We start from the raw sequence: 17,567 nt of genomic DNA on the forward strand, positions 1-17,567 counted from the left end.
CTTTTGTCATATCTCGTTTTACATACGTCATCTCTCTGTGGAAATTATATGTCGTATTTTAGTATTTATTATTTGTTTATACGGTTTTAAAATACACTAAAATACAAAACAAAAAACAATATATATATATATATATATATATATATATATATATATATATATATATATATATATATATATATATATATATGACTCGTGATCTATTTCAGATGCATATAGTTCATCGCCAGAACAGTTCCAACACTTATGAAAATGCAGCATCCCACCCATCAGGTTTAGCTGTAATCGGATTCTTCTTTAAGGTACCTCCCCCCCCCCCCCCCCTCCCCATACGCACTCACTCACAGACACATTCCTTTTCTGAAAGGAGATCTAAAAATAGTGGTTAGCCAACTAGGTGTAAGAATTGCTCGATTATATGTTAGTTTGAGGATAATCTAGTTTTACGACACATGGAAAAAAATGGCTGCGGTTATATTTGTGTAAGAGAATTTTTATTTTGTTGTAATATTTAAAGTTTACCTTCAATCACTGACCTTGTTTTTCATAACCAGGTTGTAGAAGAAGATAACGAGAAGTTGAACAGACATCTTTTACAATATTTTTCCAAGATTGCTGCTGCGGGTAATCATGAGACTTGTGAAACTTTATTTTGAAAATCTCAACAGAATTAAGATAGAAATAGATTTATAAAACTAACTCATTCATTATAACGTAGATTACACCAAACAATTACTGGTTTACAAAGAAAAGATAAAAGTAAATTTATAGTGTAGTTGTAGGGTATTGTTTAAAAAATAAAATAAAACTAAACATGAGCACTAGATAAGAACCAGGTGAAATGCCGGGCTAGTTTCATAACCTTGAACCTTAATGTAACATTAAATAGCCAAACGTAAAACAAAAGGCGCAGATAGGGAGGGCGGGTGGAGCGATCGGCGTGGGCGCCAACCCCAGAGGGGGTGCTCCATAAGGGGTAGACAAAGGTAAAAAAAACGACGTTGCACTGCTACTAGGCTTTAAAGACTGGTTTAACAGTTTTCTGCTACAGTTGGGTGACGCCAAAATGAAAACGGGTTTGTGGAAGTTTATTAAGCACCTGTATAAGTGGGGGTAAGGGGGCGCACAATTGATAGTTCGCCCCTCAGCTACGCCTCTGCGTAAACATAAACTACGTTATTCTCATTATCAAAACTATAATAGAAGCATAGCTAATTCATACTAAATCAAGGCGTGGCGACCCTTCCCGGTGCCCGGGGACAAACTTTCAATTTGGCACCCCCCCCCCCCCCCCCCAATATTCTTTTTAGCGCAATTTCCATTCTGGAGAATTGCGTTTATTAACCCGTCATTTCTGGATGTATGAATGGATGGATGGATGTATGTGTGTCCGCAGCTTTAAGTCGTATCTCCTCCTCAACGAAGCAATATCGAGGACTAGTTCCAAAAGCAATTATGTTAAGCAAGTTACAAGGATGAACATAGGACAAAATAATTCCGGGTTTCTTTCATGGATTTCTCGGAAAAACAAAAAAACCTCGAAAAAAGCAGTTTTTGGCTCATATCTCGACAACCAGACCACTTAGCGACTTGAAAAATGTACCAATCGATTCCTGACATAATTTAAAATAATATTGCCGAAGAAAGTTTTCAAAAATATCCTTTCGTTCGGTCACAAAAAATTTTTTTAATTAATTAAAATTTGGACCGAATTATTAGGCATGTTTATCCAACCACATCACACGCGTCATCACGTTCAATAGCTGCGCCATCACGTTCAATGGCTGCGTCATCACGTTCAGTAGCTAGGCGCGCAATGGTTTTTAGTCATGTAACTCTATTGTAAATAAAACATGTAAAATACTGAAAAAAAATTAATAAAAAACGTTTTAATAACTAACCAATGGTTTTACTAACCCTGCTCTTGATTTACGCTACGACAGAGCTATTTTTAGATGACATAAGGAAATTGCGCTTAAATGTCACTAGACTTTTTAATTAACTTGTTTACATTTATAATGCAAAACTGCAGCCAAAATGAGATTTAAAATTTTTTTCAACCCATTTTGGCGCCCCCTAATTTCGGCGCCCGAAGACATATGTACCCCCCCCCCCCCCCCACACCCTCGCTACGCCTCTGTACTAAATATTACGATTTCGTTTTTGCTCAAAAGTTCAATGTATCTAAACTTTTAAAAAATATATTGGTCACACCTTGCATTATTTTTTTTATTTATTGAATAGATCAATTGGCTCACATTCCGACCTTCGCCTTGTCTGAGATCCTGCCCGACATAAACAATCTGGACTACTACCGTTATGACGGCAGTCTAACCACACCCCCTTGTCACGAGTCGGTCATCTGGTCAGTGGCCACAGAGTTTATTCCCATCTCAGAATCTCAGGTCAGTAGGTGGGTGAGGAAGGTCAAGGTTGCTGTGTGGGTTCTGAGATATATATTCTACAATGTTGTTTTCTTAAGGTTGGACTGAGCTTGTTGAAAAATAGAGCCCCTATGCCACTTTTGTCTGTTCGGATGGGGCTTGTTTGTGTGTGGAGTCTAAGATTTAAATACTACAAAGCTGATTCCAGAGTATTTGACTGACCTTGCTGAGAAATTGAGGCTCTAAGCCACAATAATTTAACACTCCATTGTATACGTGTACCGAAGGGTTTGTTTGTGTTTGTGGGTCTGAGACTTATGTACTATAAAGTTGTTTCCTGTGGGTTCGACTGAGCTTGCTAAAAATAGAGCCTTTGTGCCACTATTATTTTACAGTTCCATTGTGTACGTGTATGCATTTGATTGTATGAGTTTGATTGTATGAGTGTTATTATTATGTGTACCTTTGTGGTTGTAAGTATTTATAACAATTACGTGTATATTTGCGTGTACTTGTGTGTGACTGCACATTTTTATTTATTTATCTGTTTCGATTCGTATGTACTTCTATATTTTAAGTGTACTTATATACTGATCTTCACTTGTGTACGACTTGTAAATACTGTAGTTCACATTTCTTCTATTTATATTCTAGACAAAATGCATTTGTCTTGCAGTTCAAAATATTTCAATCTTGCATTTGAAAAACATTTTTATCTTGCAATTAGAGAAAATTTCTTTAAATATTTCTGTCTTGCAGATTTAAAATATTTCAATTTCCGGTTAACAAAATTTAAATTTCCCAGTTAAAATATTTCTATCTTGCAGTTAAAAATATGTCAACCTTCCGGTTAAAATATTTCTATCTTCCAGTTAAAAATATATTTCATCTTCCAATTAAAATGTGTCAACCTTGCAGTTAAAAATATGCCAATGCTCCCGTTAAAAATATGTCAATCCAAGGTTAAAAATATGTCTATCTTCCATTTAAAAATGTGTCTATCTTGCCGTTAAAAATGTTTCTATCTTCCAGATAAAAATGTGTCTATTTTGCCGATAAAAATATGTCTATCTTCTAGTAAAAATATCTAACCGATATTTCCACCTTGCAGTTAAACATGTTCCGGAACCTCTACGACATCGAACACCACCATCTTGTGGACGACTTCCGGCCCCTGCAGAAGGTCAATCATCGGAGAGTCTACACCACAAAGAAGGGGACACAAACCTTAAACAACCTGGGGGTGGGGGTCACAACCATGCTGGGATGGGTCACAACAAGCCAGATAATTTTACTCGTGCACATGCTAGCTCAGTTTTAAATTGTTGAATGCTTTAATTAATGTTTGAATAAACTAGTAAGCGTTTCAGGATGTTAATTAATTATAAAATATATTTTAATTTAAAGTAAGAAAAACTTAACCAATGGAAAGATTAACTTAAATGATAATTAAATTTTGTGATTGACGGTTAGACTATTAGAAATTTTGAAAATAAAAAATATAATTATGATTTGAATTTTTTTTAAATTTTGGTCGAAAATCTTAATCGATACCTTCATATTTTAATTAATGGCTAGATTATTACTGATATAGACTGACATTTAATAAAATTTGCATTATATAATAATATAAAAGTGTGATTTGCCCAGCCAGTGCCCAAAGGGGCTTACATTGTACTTGTGTTAAAGATTTTTTTAAATAATTTAAATCTTGTAAACGCTATTCATTTGATAAGACAAACTAGTACTATTCTGACTGACAGATGTCAGCTAGACACGATCCAGGCACCTCAGTTTAAAAGGAGGTAATTTTTTAATGGTGATGGAAGTATTGGGGGTTGAGGCCGCGGTACGGTTAGACTTCAGGCAAGTCTAATGTTTGGATTGGTTTTTGTCATCGTTTAATGTCTCTGTTGTATTAGGAGTGTTAGGAATGTCACTTCTTGTTTTTGACGAGGCAGGAGAGTAGGCCTACCTATAATTATTTTTTTATTACATCAATTTGTGTTCAATAAGTCTAGTTAAAAATGTCTATCTGAGTCAGTTAACTATTCTGAGCTAGTATGTGTGAAAGAGCTAGATATATAAATACACACACACACACATATATATATATATATATATATATATATATATATATATATATATATATATATATATATACATATACATATACATATACATATACATATACATATACATATACATATACATATACATATACATATACATATACATATACATATACATATACATATACATATACATATACATATACATATACATATACATATACATATACATATACATATACATATACATATACATATACATATACATATACATATACATATACATATACATATACATATACATATACATATACATATACATATACATATACATATACATATACATATACATATACATATACATATACACATACACATACACATACACATACACATACACATACACATACACATACACATACACATACACATACACATACACATACACATACACATACACATACACATACACATATATATACACATATACATATATATATATATATATATATATATATATATATATATATATATATATATATATATATATATGTATGTATATTCTGATACATTTTAACTATACAGATTTATAAGTATTAAGTCATATTTCTAGCTGCGCGTTTTGTATATATGCAATCTTTAAGTAGTCAGTAATATTTTGATACAGCCTTGTAAACTTAATGTCTTTTTCCAATGTATAGAACAGTGTTTACTTGAATACTAGTTGTCAATCCAGAATGTACTGATAATCGGTTGACACTCGAGATAGTCACAGATTCTCTCCCCTGTGTATGACTTGTATATAGCTTTTGTGTGGGAGGCAATCTGCCTCTAGTACAGGTGCTTTCCCCTACATTAGAATTGTAAGTAAAACAGCTATTTCCACGTCTGTCTAACTGTAGTTAGTTGTATAGTTATATTCGAATCATTATTAAATGTCAAAATACGAAAATATTTTCCCGTTCTTTTAATATTACCCACACAGCCATAGACATTGATAGGATAGATTGAATAGAAAACAATAATTTGTATCGATGTAGCACAAAAAAATATCTTAGTAGGCCTATGTACTAATACCTCAAAATTTGTTTTTTAAGACAAGTTTAATTTTTAAATTATAATTTACTGTACATTGTATTATAGATTATTTCTAATATGTTAGCGATTATGTTATGAATTAGTGAATAAATTGTAAGTTAAATGAGTTTCTTGTTTTTTAATTAATTGAATGTTTTGTTACGTAATGACTTATCTCTGACTACGGTCTGAAAGTTTTACATGTGGCGTTGTGATACTTCAAGTAAAATAATTTTTACTTTCAAATAGGCTAGTATACATTTTGGCGCCCACTACTCCCCCCTCCCCCCTTTAATCAGTATGTATAGCGCCCTAATTCGCCTTAATGGTAGAGCCGGTCCTAAAGCTAAGGCAACTTTAATGTCAATTATGCAATGATGCAATGCAATGTCAATTATGCAATAATGGAATGTCAATTATGCAATGAGGCAAAGTCAATTATGCAATGAATTAATGTCAAGTAATCAATGATGCAATGTCAAGTATGCAATGATGCAATGTCAAGTATGCAATAATGCAATGTCAAGTATGCAATAATGCAATTTCAAGTAAGCCATCATGCAATGTCAAGTATGCAATGATGCAATGTCAAGTATGCAATTTTGGAACTTTTGTAGCCGATAGCTGGAGGTGAGGACAAAAATTTATATTTATTTTGTAACAAATATGTTGAAAATCTTACTAACTTTATTACCATTATAGTTTATCATGGACAGAAAATAAAATAATTTTTTATGTGAAGACAGGTAACGCCGTAAGCATGGGCATAAAAATATCCTTTCTATAAGGAATGGTACCGCTTTAAGTCGTATAGGGATTTAAAAAATGGCTTTATATAAGGATGTATTCCAACCCCTGTAAATACACTCAGCGTAATCATAATATTCATAATCAAACAGGTGCAAAAATTGTTTGTATTTGTTAAAAATAGACGTGCTAATAATTCTATCGACGGTCTTACCAATTAGCACCGTTCCGCACCGCGCATACACAATGTTCAACAGCGCGATGACAAGCTTTATGGAAAGGAAATAGAATAGTTAATGAAAGAAAGTTGTTGCTTCGATTGTATGAGAGAACATTGGACAAGGTGAGCTTTTTCATTGAAACAGGGTTTTCATACGACAGCAGGTAAACGTATTCGTAAACAAAACAAATGAGGAAGTTAGGTCTAAACGGGTAAATAAATAATGACAAAATGTAAGAGAAAATATGTTTGTCTTACTAAAGTGAAAATTGGGTTTTAGTTATAGATCTAGTAACTTAGGCTTGATGAAAATATATAGATATGTAGCCTAAAGCATTAAACACAAAAGTAATATTTTCAAGTTCTATGGATAAAATCTCATGGGCAAAACTTCGCAGACAAAATACCTCATCGCGCATATATTTAGATATTCGTCGATTGAACATTTTGTTTGACTGCGCATGAGGCATGCTTACATTTATTTACTTATTTCATAGACTAGATGACCCCCCCCCCCCCCACACTCCCGGCCAATATATTCAACATATTAAACATTAAGCATAGTCAACCAGAAGCAAATGTTTCTTTATTTCCCTGTTAAAAATGTGGGACGGTGTGGTCAAATGGTAGAGCGTTCGACTGCTAAGTCTTGAGTTCGGATCACGGGCTCAAGTCCCTGAGTCAACCCAGCTCTGATGGGTACCTGACTCACCTTGTGGAAAGTAGAGGCGGCTTGGCATAGTGCTAACCATACCATCCCTTTATATGTCGGGATCAAGTAACATAAACTCGACTTCATATGCACTATGAACCTTTAGGTCTAAAGGGGGGGGGAGAGTTTCTTCCAGGCATCTCTTCCCCCCCCCCCCTCTCCTTGAACGAAATGGAATTTATATAGAAAATATAAACATTTAACAGTGTCCCTCGTCCCTCCCTCCCGGAATTTTAATCAGCCCCCCCCCCCCAAAAAAAATTTTAAGTTATTGTTGTAACTTCACTATAGAGTTTAGGTACCTCTCGGCGTATTTGTTTACTTGCTTATCAATTAGAGCAATTGCAAGAACAGCTTTGAACAGTACGATGAAAGGTACCCTGGTAGAAAGGAAATGAAAAGACTTGGTAAACGAATTGAGAATTGTCGCTTATATTTTTATTATGTATAGATCTAAATAATTTTTTTTTTAAAGGTGAGCTATTTGTTACAAATTTTTGTAGAACTTAAACCTACGACATTATAAAATACGAGCCGACCCGCTGCGTATCATACGCCGCTATTTAGTTGTTTTTTTTTTCTACTTTTCAGTAATTTATAATTTGTGAATTCGACAGTACCAATGCTGCCATTGAAAATATTTGCTTAAAAACACTAACCCCCCCCCCCCTCCACGTGAAAGCAGCCTCCTCTTAGTTACCTCCTCTAAGTTTAAAATCGTTTCAAACTAAATTATCTGCCCCTAATAGCCGTCACCAAACCCGTCTCTATGATTGTAAAATGTAAACAGAGTGAACACCGCTCACCAGATCATGTTGGGGTGGGGTGGGGGTGGTAGTGATAGTGAGAGAGAGAAAGAGAGGGGACTGCAAGGAGGCGCTTAAAGCTTGTTTTCTAACTGATCCCAGAAGAGAATTATATATATAGATAGATAGTTAAAGATAAAACCGTACACAATTTAAAAAAAATAACGGTGTTCAAATAGAATCCAATTGACTTGAGATCTAGACCTTTTATATATTTGACTTCCGTACCTATGTTGTTTGCAACGTATCTGTGTATTGTTCATGCTTATTTAAAATTCAACAAGCACATAAAACATGATACAAAACATATAAAATATGTTAGTTCTAGCTCTTTCTCTATAATCTATAGCTGCCGCTCCTGCTTTATTTAAGTTTTTAGCTAATTAATGTATCAAAGTTCATTAAGCCCCAAATTATTAATGTACAGAAAAAATGCCGAGTCTTCTCAATGGTGTTTCGTTCGCCGTGGTTATCCCCCTTCTCCTGTTCAGAGTTGGCGAGATTAGAGCTATGGCTGAAAGTAAGTTTGATAAATCACATGTTTGATCGTCTGTGCGTCTGTGTGTATGTGCGTCTGTTCGTCTTGGTATATGTGTGTATTTGTATGTTTGTCAGTGTGTCAATATGTCTGTGTGTATGTGCGTTTGTGTTTCTGTGTTTATTGTTTGTTTGTCTGTGTGTGTCTATGTGTTTTTTCCTTGTTTTTGTCTGTGTTTGTCCGTCTGTCATTCGGTCCGTCCGCCCTGCTGTGTGTCTATTATGTCTGTGTGTCTATTATGTCTGTGTGTCTGTAAGTCTGTGTGTCTGTGTGTCTGAACTGTTAATGTCAAGGCTGTTTATGAAAGTAAGTTTCTCCAATCACACGGTTGACCGTCTGTCTGTGTGTTTGTGTGTCTGTGTGTTTCTCTCTGTGTTTGTCTGTGTGTACTTCTTTCCGTCTGTCATTCTGCCTGTTCATCTGTCCGCCCTTCCGTCCGTGTAACTTCAATAAACATACAAACATATATATATATATATATATATATATATATATATATATATATATATATATATATATATATATATCAATGTACAAATAGTTACTTATATTAATACAAACAATATAAAAATCATGTAAAATGGTATAAAATAAATAATGATTGTGTATCATTTTCTAACATTAAGTTCAAACTAGATATTTAAATCGAGGACTCAATTGTTATTAATAGTTACCTTAAGTACTCCATATCTTGTTACACATCACATTTTTAATAGTTACCTTAAGTACTCCATATCTTGTTACACATCACATTTGTATACTTTCTCGTATACAGAGTATAGGAGAAGTATTGTAATCGTGCACAAGAATTAAATGAAAATTTGACAGTTTTCGCCTTTTTATTCCTTCCTACATTATCGTATACGGAACAATTGCAATCGTATTCTTGCAAAAATAGAAATCAAAATTTTGAAAAATCTCGACGGTTCACAACTTCAGGAGCCAAAAAAAACGTATTTCATGCCATCTTGTCTGTCCGTAAACATGAGTACCGTTTCGGTTAGGTAGACAAAATTTCATATATGCGTACTTTATCAAATGTGTAGTGTTCCGTAAAAAAAATTTTTTCTATTTTCAATACTCTAAGGTGGTACTTTACTTTGGGTTTCTCAAAAGTCAATAACTTGAGTACCTTAAGTTAGTTGGACGAAGTTTAAAAAATAAGTATCACATTGTATGCGCAGATTTCGATCAACTTTTCAACAATTTCCGGTAACAGGAACAGGTAATTCATTTCCGTGTGAAAAAGATAACTATAGTACTGTATCAGTAAGGCGTACGAAATTTCATACAAACGTATAATTTTGATTTTTGAGTGACCTTCAATAAAAGAAAGTGGTTCTTTATTTCTAATGTCTAAAATACCGATAACTGTACTGTTTAAGTTAAATAGACGAAATTATTTCAACCGTAGGTACTAATCTTATTCTCTTAAATCTTGCCAATTTTAAGTGATTTCCGGTGACCGGATTTAGTACTATTGCCGAATTCTCAAAAAAACACTTGATCATTTTATATCTCACTTTCGGTTGTTGTTTTTACATTCTCGTATATACGAAGTATAGAGAAAGTCTTGTAATCGTGCAAAATAAAAAAATCGAGATTTTTGCAAATCTCGACGTTTTACACCTCACTGATATGGAAAAAAAACATAATTTTGCAATCTTTTCCGTATGTCTGTGTGTATGTGTGTGTGTGTGCCTGTCTGTCTGTCTGTGTGTGTTTAAACACGATAACTTGAGTACCGTTACAGCTAGGTTGATGAAATTTTATATATAAGTATTTTATCAAAATCGTAGATCCATATCAACTTTGGAGCGATTTCCGATAACCGGAAGTGGTACTTTTTCTGCTTTGAATTTTTTTAAAGTATAACTTGAGTACTATTTGAGATAGATAAATGAAATTTCAAATGTAAGTAAAAGATCTAATCCTCTACCTTCTATCAAATTTTGAGTAATTTACGTTAACCTGGAGGTAGTAATTTACGCTATTTTCGATTTCTCAAAAAACGCATGTAAATTTATAAAGTACTAATAATATTCCGCACTATTATGCATATTTTGTTTATGGCGTTTGCTTGGTGCGCAATTATTTTTTCTACGAGATTCTATTCTATTTTTTTAAAAATCATGTCTATATTCCGAGTTGCCGTCCCTCGTAGTGTTATATAAGAACATTCGAGAATGTTTAGAGGAGATCACTCCCGGTTTATTTTCTATTCGATTCGATTCGATTTAAAGTGTAAATAATAGTGCAAAAAATTAGTGCGTTATAGTGAGGGCTTTCGCCAATTTTCGCTTTGTCAAAGACCATCAGAATTTAATAATTCATATTCTCATAAAGCGTATTCTAAGAATTTTTCTCTCTATGTCTTCTTAAAAAAACGTGCGTTTTTGTACTAACTTTATATAGCTCCAGAGCTATAGAAGGTGCCACCCACCCAGAGGCGTAGCTAGGGGGGGGGGGGGCGGGGGGGCTGCCGCCCCGGGCGCCGACCCTATGGGGGCGCCAAAAGGGGTGGGAAAAATTTTTTAAAGCTGATTTTATGCTGCAGTTTTGAATTATAAACTGTCTAAGTTAAGAAATGTAATGGCTACACGCCTTTACATACTGATTTAACTGTTTTCTACCTTGATTTCTTAATGTAAAACATATACTCTTAAGAAACAGTGACCGGCAAAACCGCTTTGAAGCTTTTCCTAGATGGGGGGGGGGGCGCATTTTCGAGACTTAAAACGGAAGAATTTACACTAGATTGTTGAGTCGATAAACGTTACCACTATTAAAAGAAACCAATTGTATTAAAACGTATTGTACGATTGTTGAACTGTAAAATACGTTCGTGACTTTTATCAAGATGGTGCAGGGGGGGGGGGGGCGCTTTTAGGCTAAATAAAATAGCAAAATTACACAGGATTCTGAGTAAACAACCTTTAGCTCTCAGAAAGAAACGAATTGTACTGTGCATTGTATAACTGTGTAACATTTAAAAAAAATTTAGTTACGTTAAAAACCGCTCTACAAACTTTGTCCAAGATGGTTGTGATGAGTGTATGTGGGGGTGGGGGGGGGGGGCGCTTTTTTCGCTAACAAAAATCGCAAGTATTTGTACTGGATTGGTGAGTAGATAACTCTCTTAACACTTAGTAAAGAAACCAAGTGTATTAACGCGTAATGTACAATTTCAATAGCCAGTTTTGTTAAAAAAAAAGACGCGACTAGTTCTTTGTAAGATTCTTACGATTCTCTCAACTTCAACGTGAGAGATCAGATACTTTTGATCAGTGTTTCTTCCAGACTTTTTTCTCCGGGGTGGGGCACTTGAAATCTTCGGGGGGGGGGGGGGGCGGTAAACTTTTTTCGGGGAGGCGGACATTGTTAAAAGTATATATTTTCTATATAAATTATATAAATTTCATTTCGTTCGGGGGGGGGGGGGCGGACACTGTTAAAAGTATATATTTTCTATATATAAATTATATAAATTTCATTTCGTTCGGGGGGGGGGCGTAAAAAAATTACCGGGGGGCTTTTCCCCCCCCCCCCCCCGAAAAGATGCCTGGAAGAAACTGTGTGCGAGAAGGCAGGGCAAATCTGCGAAATCCAAGACTACGAGCTGTTAACATCTGTTGGATTCCAGTTTGTTTTCTCTAGCTTGTTTTGTCATACCATCAACCAATCAACGAAATACCCATGTCGTATTCCAATGTGAACTATAAATATTTCTGATAACTTTTTCTTGTATGTCACTTGAGTGTCCTTACTCTAATAAACTTCGAATCCAACTATGTACCATATCACAACAGAGATCGTTCCAAAACTAGAACATAAAAGGCTGGTCTAAACATATTAGCGTTAGCTACAAACTACCCTCTAACACAGATCAGGCTTATTTTTTTTTTACTGACATTACTAATCTTTCGCAAAAAAAGTTAAACGCATCTTAATGGGAATTAAATTGTCGTAAAGTTTTAAGTTATGAAAATCATACAATGTAATTATTAAACCTTGTCCGGACTGTAGCACACACGCTTACACACACGCTTACAAACACAAATACACTCTTACCCACACACAAGCTTATATATAAACACACTATCACACACATAATTATACACACACACATGTATATATATATATATATATATATATATATATATATATATATATATATATATATATATATATATATATATAAGGGGGGGGCGCCAAATTGAAAGTTCGCCCCGGGCGCCGGGAAGGGTCGCTACGCCTCTGCACCCACCTTAAAATTACAGATAGATAAGAATATACAAGAATATACGAGAATGTCTAGTAGAGATCACTCCGGCTTTATTTATTTCAAACGCAAAAAACATGTAGGTGATTTTATTTATTGGCACGTCACGAAATAAAATAAAATAAAATAAAAATAAAATAAAATAAAATAAAATAAAATAAAATAAAATAAAATAAAATAAAATAAAATAAAATAAAATAAAATAAAATAAAATAAAATAAAATAAAATAAAATAAAATAAAATAAAATAAAATAAAATAAAATAAAATAAAATAAAATAAAATAAAATAAAATAAAATAAAATAAAATAAAATAAAATAAAATAAAATAAAATAAAATAAAATAAAATAAAATAAAATAAAATAAAATAAAATAAAATAAAATAAAATAAAATATATCTATTTCAGCCTGGAGCTACGACCAAAATAGATCTTTTCGTGAGTAGCTTATGTTTTATGAAATTTTGTTTATAATTAGTTGTCTTTAATCTGTCTGTACTTACCATCGTTTCCAGCTAAATACACTGGAGATAAGGTATGGTCTGGTTTTGTGCTAGTAGCTGTGACAATGAACATAATCATGATAGACTGCTGACATTAATGAGAAAAGGCCAAAAAAAACCGAAGAAAAAATAAGAAAAGATAATGTATAAGAAAACATTTTTGAAATGATTTCTACTGACTTATGAAAATTGTCGGAGAATTTATGATTCTAAAATGCACCGAAAAATTGAATGTGTCTTGAGAAAGAATCGACCAGATCTATTTTTTGTTATGTCATGTGAACTGTTATCAGTTATTTAATTTTTATGATTCCAGAAAAAAAAATTGTATCCACATAGACACAGCTTTCATCAGTGTGGAGCCATTGGTTTATTTCATTCAAACAATGGAACATTTACAAGTGGACATTCTCTTCTACTCTCCCCTCCCCAGACCCAGGGAACTGGAGGCTCAGGTACCCCCACTGTGGGGGAGTGAAACAGTCCCCCATCAACATCCTGACCAACACGGTGCTGTATGACCCTCTGCTGCCTCATTTTGATTTGTCCCAATATAACAGGACAGAGGATGTGTGCATGCAGTTTCTCAACAAAGACGGTCGTACAGGTGTGTTAGTAGTGATGGTAGATGTAGGTCATACATGTGTGTTAGTTGTGGTCGTACATGTAGGTCATACAGGTGTGTTTGTTGTGATGCTAGATGTAGGTCATGCAGGTGTGTTAGTTGTTGTCGTACATGTAGGTCATACATGTGTGTTTGTTGTGATAGTAGATGTAGGCCATACAGGTGTGTTAGTGTGATGGTAGATGTAGGTCATACAGGTGTGTTAGTTGTGGTCTTAGATGTAGGTCATACAAGTGTGTGTGTTGTGATGGTAGATGTAGGTCATTCTGGTGTGCTTGTTATGATGGTAGATCGAGGTCATAAAGGTGCTAGTTGAGACAGTATATGTAGGTAATACATGTGTTAGTTATGATGGTAGATGGAGGTCATTCTGGTGTGTTTGTTGTGATGGTAGATGGATGTTTTAGATTTGTATTCACAATAATCAGTGATGTTGGTTTATTTGTTTGTTTGTGCCTGAACTTGATTGCTCTCAATTCCGACAGTTCGCGTATTTGTTTGTTGTTTTTAAACAGTGCAAGTAAGGTATAAAGGACACAGCATATTCATCAAAGAAGGCGGACTGCCTACGTCATACAAGCTTGACCAGTTTCACTTTCACTGGGGTGCTGATGACGACCGGGGTTCAGAAAATAGCCTCGACAACATCACTTTTCCCATGGAGGTTAGAGAGTTATTGCTTTGATCGTTTGTGTCATCATCATTTAATGAAAGGTGTCATTTATTTACTGGCATTGTCATTTTTTGTCATGTTTACTATTAGCTTTTAGTGACATTGTGAGATTTGACTTAGGAGTTTGTTATCCACTGACATTATCATTTTAATTCTCGTATAATTTACATGCTTTCTGGAAAGATAACATCGTAGTTGGCATTTTGTTTCATCTGTCAATAGCCACAGAACACTGTATCAGCTCTAGTTGTCATTTCTTCATTGACATTAGGTGTCATTTGGAATTTGGATTTTGACACTAGGCTATATTTGTAATCGTTTGATTGGATTTTATTTAATATACGTCATCGCTTTGTGGATAGTACAGGTCATTTTTGTATTTAGTGATTTAGCTTCCTTTAATTAAATATAAGTTCTAAATTTTGTATACAGTTTGAACATACACTAAAATACAAAACAATAACAAGAAATTTATATTAGGAAGTTTTTGTTATTGATTTTGTAATTTTCGGTTGATTGGCATTTTCTTTCAAATCACATATAATATAAAAAATCATCTCTCTATTGACATTATGCGTAGGTATTTGTTTTTAGTGATTTAGCTTTTTATTATACAGTTCTAAAACATATATATATATATATATATATATATATATATATATATATATATATATATATATATATATATATATATATATATATATATATATATAGGTGCACATAGTTCATCGCCAGCACAGTTTGAACTCTTTTAGAAATGCAGCTTCTTACCCATCAGGTCTAGCTGTAATTGGAGTCTTTTTTAAGGTACCCCTTATATCATGATTTTAAAATCTTAAGAATTGAGGGAATCGAGGTGTGGTTTTACGCTTTCATATTGTTACACGTAGTTGATATTTTCTAGTACTACATAAATCTTGTCCGTATGTCTGTGTGTCGGTGTGTGTGTCTGTCTGTCTGTCTGTGTGTAAACACGATAACTTGAGTACCGTTACAGCTAGGTTGATGAAATTTCATACGTAAGTATTTTATCAAAATTGTAGATCCGTATCAACTTTTGAGCGATTTCCAATATTCGGAAGTGGTACTTTTTCTACTTTGAATTTTTCAAAAGCCTATAACTTGAGTACTATTTCAGATAGATAAATGAAATTTCACATGTAAGTAAAGTGTAAGTAAAAGATCTAATTCTCTACATTCTGTCAAATTTTGAGTAATTTCCGTTGACGGGAAGTACTAATTTACGCTATTTCCGATTTCTCAACAAAGCATCTAAATTTATAAAGTACTAATAATATTGCGCACCATTATGAACATCTTTATTCTGAATTCGCTAGGTGCGCAATTCTTCTTTCTATGAGATTCTATTCTATTTTAAAAAGTTTAAGTATTTAAAATGGATTAAAAATCATAACTATATCCCGAGTTCCCATCCTCTGTTGTTTTATATAAGAATATTCGAGAAAGTTTAGGGGAGATCACTCCCGGTTTATTTTCATTGCAACCAGGTTGTGGCAGAAGATAACGAGAAGTTGAACAGGCATCTTTTACAATATTTTTCCAAGGTTAACCAATCGGGTAATAATGTGACTTGTGAAACTTTATGATTAAAATAGATTTATATTACTATTTAACTAAATACTTCGCAAATTACCGCCAAATACATTATCGGTTTCCAAAGCAAAAACAAAAATTTAATTTATATTATGTTTGTAGGTTTGTTGTTTTAAAATGGGATAAATCTAACCACAAACACTTGATCAATCAAACTTAACATTCATTTGCCAAATCGTAAAAACAAACCAGTGGACAATCAATTTAAAAGCTTATGGATACTAAAGTAAAATTCTTTCTGAATCTGACGGTCATGGGGCTAAAGTGAACAGGAGTTTACCTGTTTCTGTGATCTCAGCCGCCTTTACTTTCCCTAACGTGAGCCAGATACCTATCAGAACTGGGTGAACTAAAAGACGCTCTACGGACTTGAACCAGGATTAGAACTCTTAGCAGTTGTATGCTCTACCATTCGAACACGCCGTCCCATTAACGGATATTAAATATTCAAAATTTATTTCTTCTTTGCTCGAAAAGTCTTACTGTACTAGACTAAAAAATATATTTCGACCATTTCTTGCATTATTTTATTTTATTTTGTTTTAACAGGCCAGGCGACTTTAATACCGACCTTCGCCTTGTCTGAAATCCTGCCCGACATAAACAATCTGGACTACTACCGTTTCGACGGCAGTCTAACGACGCCCCCTTGTTACGAGTCGGTCATCTGGTCAGTGGCCACAGAGTTTATTCCCATCTCAGAATCTCAGGTCAGTATGTGGGTGAGGAAGGTCAAGGTTGCTGTGTGGGTTCTGAGATGTACATTCTACAATGTTGTTTTCTAAAAGTTGGACTAAGTTTGTTGAAAATAGAGCCCCTATGCCACTTTTGTCTGAAATATATATTCTACAATGTTTTCTAAAGTTTCGAATGAGCTTGTTGAAAAATAGAGCCGCTATGTCTCTTTTGTGTGAGATATATATTCTACAATGTTTTCTAAAGGTTTGACTGAGCTTGTTGGAAAAAAAGGGCCCCGAGACAGATTTTTTTCTATTATTTTATTATAGTTCTATATTAGTTTTACCTATCCTCGCTTTAATATCTGCTCCTGTGGACAACGAGAAGGAACAGATTCTGATTTTTAAAGCGAGGATAGGTAAAGCAAGACTAGCCTTAACACAGCTAGTAGACATCTGGATTTCCAGTGAGCTCTCTTTGACCACCAAGATGCGTCTGTTCAACTCCAACGTAAAATCAGTGTTGTTGAATTGGGTGAAGACTTGGCAGACGACAAAGACGAACTTATAAACAGCTGCTTCAGACAAATAATCAATATCCACTGGCACAAACTCATCACAAACGTTCACTTATGAGA

At 34.0% G+C, this 17,567-nt stretch overlaps 2 protein-coding genes across 2 annotated transcripts in view; both read left to right on the top strand.

Moving 5' to 3' along the window:
- Window positions 1-4,064, top strand: part of LOC131938210 (carbonic anhydrase 2) — a 35,088-nt gene extending 31,024 nt beyond the window's left edge. The window contains exons 6-9 of the mRNA XM_059296134.1: window positions 210-302; window positions 555-624; window positions 2,245-2,405; window positions 3,496-4,064. Of these exons, the coding sequence (XP_059152117.1) occupies window positions 210-302; window positions 555-624; window positions 2,245-2,405; window positions 3,496-3,705 (534 nt within the window). The 3' untranslated portion in view covers window positions 3,706-4,064. The remainder of the gene's footprint in view (window positions 1-209; window positions 303-554; window positions 625-2,244; window positions 2,406-3,495) is intronic.
- Window positions 4,065-8,450: 4,386 nt separating this feature from the next.
- Window positions 8,451-17,037, top strand: LOC131938193 (carbonic anhydrase 1-like). Its single transcript, XM_059296105.1, has 6 exons — window positions 8,451-8,538; window positions 13,774-13,947; window positions 14,481-14,629; window positions 15,353-15,445; window positions 16,147-16,216; window positions 16,802-17,037. The coding sequence occupies exons 1-6, from the start codon at window positions 8,451-8,453 to the stop codon at window positions 17,035-17,037; spliced, it is 810 nt and encodes a 269-aa protein (XP_059152088.1).
- Window positions 17,038-17,567: the final 530 nt, after the last annotated feature.

Source organism: Physella acuta, unplaced genomic scaffold (assembly GCF_028476545.2).
Source record: "Physella acuta isolate Inbredline_101_S28 unplaced genomic scaffold, ASM2847654v3 ptg000237l, whole genome shotgun sequence".
Lineage (NCBI taxonomy): Eukaryota > Metazoa > Mollusca > Gastropoda > Physidae > Physella > Physella acuta.